The 5154-nt window shown below is 32.8% G+C and overlaps 1 protein-coding gene across 1 annotated transcript in view; it reads left to right on the top strand.

The window, feature by feature from the left end:
• Positions 1-647: 647 nt before the first annotated feature.
• Positions 648-5154, top strand: part of LOC101507997 (protein CASP) — an 11237-nt gene continuing 6730 nt past the window's right edge. The window contains exons 1-7 of the mRNA XM_004512807.4: positions 648-902; positions 1610-1720; positions 1959-2137; positions 3506-3655; positions 3774-3862; positions 4009-4118; positions 4244-4338. Coding sequence (XP_004512864.1) covers positions 827-902; positions 1610-1720; positions 1959-2137; positions 3506-3655; positions 3774-3862; positions 4009-4118; positions 4244-4338 — 810 coding nt within the window. The 5' untranslated portion in view covers positions 648-826. The remainder of the gene's footprint in view (positions 903-1609; positions 1721-1958; positions 2138-3505; positions 3656-3773; positions 3863-4008; positions 4119-4243; positions 4339-5154) is intronic.

The following is a 5154-nucleotide window of genomic DNA, read 5'->3' as shown; positions in this document are numbered from 1 at the left end:
TTATAAAATAATTTGATAATAATATAAATTATAAATTATTATCAAATTATAAAATAATTTATAAATTTATTATAAATAATTGTAAAATAATTTTATAATTTATAAATTTATTATAAAATAATATTGTCAAATAGATTTTGGAGGTATTAAAGAAATTGTGGAAGGAAGATGAGAAGTTGTTGAAAGATAGGGGTACTCTCATGAGGTACACATCAGCCTTTTGGCTGATGTGGATGAAATATGTTGAAGTGGCAAAATATATATAGATTTTGGAGGTATTAAAGAAATTGTGGAAGGAAAAGATGATAAGTTGTTGAAAGAGGAGGGGTACTCTCATGAGGTACCCATCAGCTTTTGGCTGATGTGGATGAAATATGTTAAAGTGGCAAAATACGATGATGTGACAAAATATGATGATGTACCATCAGGAGTCTCTTTTAAATATATATAATAGATAGTTGTGTAAAAAAGTTGCAAACCCAAAAGTTATTTGTAGAATATATTCTTTAATATTATTTTTAATTGAAAATAAAATAAACACTATTTTTAATCAGAAGGATAAATATAAATTTTGTTTTGACAAATCTGTCGTTGCATTGAAAATTTTATTATAAAAAAATGTGTACTACTAGAGAGTATATTGCTGGAATAATTCAATCTTAAATCGGAAGAAAAGAAAAGAGGGGCGTATAAGTAAAAATGATCCATTTAATAAGAGATACACACAACACGGTTGTTTTCATTTCGTTTGGTAAAATCTCGTAGCGATTGATACTTCAATTAATTTGTTGAACGTAGTTCATATTGATTTTCACCGGTGACAAAAATGGAGTCTCCGCAAGGTGGATCCGAGAGAGACAAAACCAACTCTCCGATCTCCGTCGTCTCCGCCTTCTGGAAAGGTCTGATTCAATTCGATTCAATACATCTTTCTGTATAACCTACCAATTTCAATTGCATAATCATATTATTATTATTATTATTATATTAGGATTTTACTTAATACTCAATTGCACTGTAATTCGAGTCATGAATTCTAAGATTTTTTATTTTTATTTTATTTTACCTCAAATGGATTGGTTACTTAAAGCTTGGATCCTCCAAGCTTTATGATCGATGCTAAATGCAGTATAACCTGTTCTTCTTATTTGGGACAAATCTGCATTATGCAGATCTTGGTAAATTTTTGAAGGAATAAACGTAAAATGGCTGAATTGCTTTTATGCTGTGTTTGGAACAGTTCGTAATTAGAACCAAAGAGAATTAGATTGAAATGAATGGAATTAGTAGTAACCTGTAAAAAAAAAAAATCAAAATGGTAGGATTTACTTTTTATGAAAAAAATATATGCATGATTTGACTTTTGAATGAATTGAAATGTTGAATTCTGATCCAAACAAATTTCATGCAAGAAAGTACTAGATGCTGTTCTTTTTCAGCATTGTAAACCATAGTAAACGGAAATATGCAATGTCAAGTTTTTGTTTTCTTAAGTGATTTTTGAACCTGGTATGGATAATGGTCTAAATATTTGAATTACTGTTGCTGAACTACAAATAGCAGAAGGGAAAAGCTTATAGGTTCAGTAATTTTGTTTTTTCCTTTTCAGATTTTGACTTAGAGAAGGAGAAATCCGTGTTAGATGAGCAAGGGCTTCGAATTGCAGAAAACCAGGAAAATAGTCAGAAAAATAGGCGGAAGCTTGCAGAGAGCACTAGAAGTATGCATGCCTTCACTACTATTTCCAAATAATGGGCTATAAATATTCACACGGGGATACATTGTCAATCCCACTTTCTAACATCTGAGTATAAAAATTTGGAACCATATGGTTATCATAGCTGTGCTGTTCTTTTCTGTAGTCTCCACCTCAGTTATATTTGCTGTTATTATTTTGACTAATTCATTGTTTGGACTTCTTAATATGCCTGAAAGATCACAAATTATGCTGTATACAGATTTCAAGAAAGCTTCGCCTGAGGATAAGTTAAGTTTGTTTAATACATTGCTTAAGGGGTACCAGGAAGAAGTTGATAATCTTACGAAGAGAGCAAAGTTTGGAGAAAATGCTTTCCTTAACATCTATCAAAAGCTGTACGAAGCCCCAGATCCTTATCCAGCTCTTGCCTCAGTTGCTGTGAGTTCCAGTGCTGCGTAAAATTCTCCATTACATCAACTTGCAGTAAAAATATACATGTCAATATTAATGCATTTTTTTATTTTCAACTTTTCATATGTCCAAGATAGTATATAGTATATTGAAGAACTCGACGTTCGAATTGGTGTATTGCATAGCCATGTACGTGCACGAGACCAGATGGTTCTCACATCTAAATTATTATTTTCAATTGAGGGAGAGTTATTGATGGTCATATTAATGAATGCCAATGTTTATTAGTTTGATTCATGTGCCATTTAAATGTCTATGTGTAGATGAAGGAGAGTGGTTTGGTACTATGTCATGACTTTTGATATTATGTAATTATGTCATGACCTTAGGCATTATGTAATTATGTCATGAATGACTTTAGGTATCATGTAATTATGGCACTTTTATGTATGTAAGTCATGTCAATAAATAACTATTATGACTTGTTTTGGATATGTAAGTCATGTCACTAAATAACTATTATGACTTGTTTTGGATGTTAGGGAACTTATGGTTATGAAATTTCAATTTTAAGTTGGCTTCAATGTTACCATTTATTTATTTATTCATGTTTTGCATGCTTATTACACACACGCACACACATATATGTGTTAGTTTAATTTTTATTTTGTCAAGATCTCACGATCTTTGTTGCAATTCTACATTTTACGATATCCCTCTCCGATCTTATTTAGGATCTCAATCCTGATAACATTGACTGCCATAGCATAATACTTGGCTTCTGCGCTAGATCTTGCAATTATGTTTTCTTTCTTGCTCTGCCATGAGATCAGATTTCCTCCAAAAGGACACAATACCCTAAAGTATACCTTCTATCTGCTGGTATAATTCTTCTACCACGTTTATCATGAGGGTGACCATCAAAGTCAATATAACCATCACAAGAATCACTGCTTAAGAAGTTGTGGTAAGTCTTATGGCATATGACTTACCACAACTTCTTGCCCCCCTAATGTCGAGCGAATTCTATTCTTGTGTCAACACCTTGCCAGCTACATCTATACAGCTCTAATAAAGCTACCAGATATACCTTGTGAAACATGTGATCATCCTAAAAGTGATATTGAAAATTTTATATTTCTCAAATTTTGTGTTCTCCTAAATACTAATTGTCCTCCACCTGTTTATGAGTTACTGGACAGTGGCCAGATGGAGTGGTTTTACAGAATTATGGACACCGGTTTAGGTTCATTCTATATGCTTCTGACAATTTTCCACTTAGCATGCTTGAACTGTTATATGTATGAAACTTGTGTTCATATGCACACAATTTTCATATGAATGCTTATGGCAAGCTATTTGCTTGTTCATTTTCTCATATATTTCTTTGTATAGGAGCAAGATATCAAGCTGTCTGAGGTAGAATCTGAGAACCGGAAAATGAAAGTCGAGCTTGAGGAATTTAGAACAGAGGCAACTCACTTGAAGAATCAGCAGGCCACAATAAGACGACTTGAAGAGAGAAGTAGGCAGTTAGAGCAACAGGTTGTTAATACTTAATACTTATGTTATACTGTACACTATTACATAATATTATAGTCTCTGTTTCATTTCTGGAGATTAAGCAACAGGTTTCTATTTGACATTTAAACTCATTTATAAGATGGAAGAGAAAGTAAAAGAAATTGTGGAGATTAAGCATCGCAATTTGGCAGAGGAGAACCAGAAAACATTAGAAATATTAAAAGAAAGGTAACTTCTTGGTTGCTTCCCAAGAACATTGAATTTAAATTTTATTTGTTTTCCGGTCTAGCTTTATACACTGACTACGTATTGGAACCATCCTTCTCTACCTTGTTATTGCTTACCCAGATCATTGATTCCTTTATTGTGTACAGGGAACAATTACTACAGGACCAGCTGCAGAGTGCTAAAGAAAGTGTTTCCAATATGAAGAAATTACACGAATTTGCACAAAACCAGTTGTTTGAACTCCGTGCTCAGTCGGGTAATCAAGTAGTTTTCAAATCAGTCTGACTTCAGCACTATGCCTTCTCTTTCTTCAGATTGAAATTTTGAATCGTCAAAGATTATTCTATATTGAAAATGATCTCGCGTTAATGATAATTTCAGAGGAAGAGAGGGCTGCTAAGCAAGCAGAGGCTAGTCTGCTGATGGATGAAGTTGAACGAGCACAAACAATGCTACTTGGTTTGGAGAGAGAGAAGGTGTGATTCACAAACTTATATTTGATTTCAAAACATATTGTTGACTTCATGTGTAAGAAGTTTTATTGTTTATGTTTAATGCTTTGTTTCTACTTTCTTCGTTTTTTTCTCGCTCCAAATTTTTCCGTATTTATTTATGAAATATTATTATCCTACTGTTTTTGCTCCATATCAGCTACTATTTGAGTTACAACAATTTCTTGCTTTTATCCTGAAAATGAGAAAACAACACAATATTTGTCTCTACTATGGTCAATCCCAGCTCATATGAAACACACTGCTGAATATTCCATTCGTACACGCTAAAGAGAAATAAGTAACATGTGGACAATTTTGTGAAAAGTAAATTATCTGAAATCTAAAAGAAAAATATTGGTGGAGGAGAAAGTGTTGGCAGCTAAACAGGTGTTGAGAAAATCCCTCTTAATTATTCCTTTTGGGATGACTTTGTCTCTGTAGTCAATTTTGGACTATCTTCCACAAGTTTCATAATGTGTATTGCATTTTTTGGCAAACTCCCTTTGTTTTGCAGTAAGCTATCTAGTTTACAGTTTACACGTGATTTCAGGTGATATATGTCTGCTCTAAATATTTACTGATTATCTAAGCTCTTCCCTCACATAGGCATAAGCAATACGATTATAAGATTATAACTACCTTCATCCCTTTATATAGAAACCATTTAAGAAATTGTTTGTCCCTTTTTACAAGACTCCCTCCAAATGTTTGTCCCTTTTTATCATCTCTATCTTTTGATGATTGGGGGGAAGAGGTGGAGTGATGAATGCCAATACAAATTAATTAGGTGGAAAGAGT

This window comes from Cicer arietinum, chromosome 6 (genome assembly GCF_000331145.2).
Source record: "Cicer arietinum cultivar CDC Frontier isolate Library 1 chromosome 6, Cicar.CDCFrontier_v2.0, whole genome shotgun sequence".
Taxonomy (NCBI): Eukaryota; Viridiplantae; Streptophyta; class Magnoliopsida; order Fabales; family Fabaceae; genus Cicer; species Cicer arietinum.
This window is presented reverse-complemented; position numbering and strand designations above follow the sequence as displayed.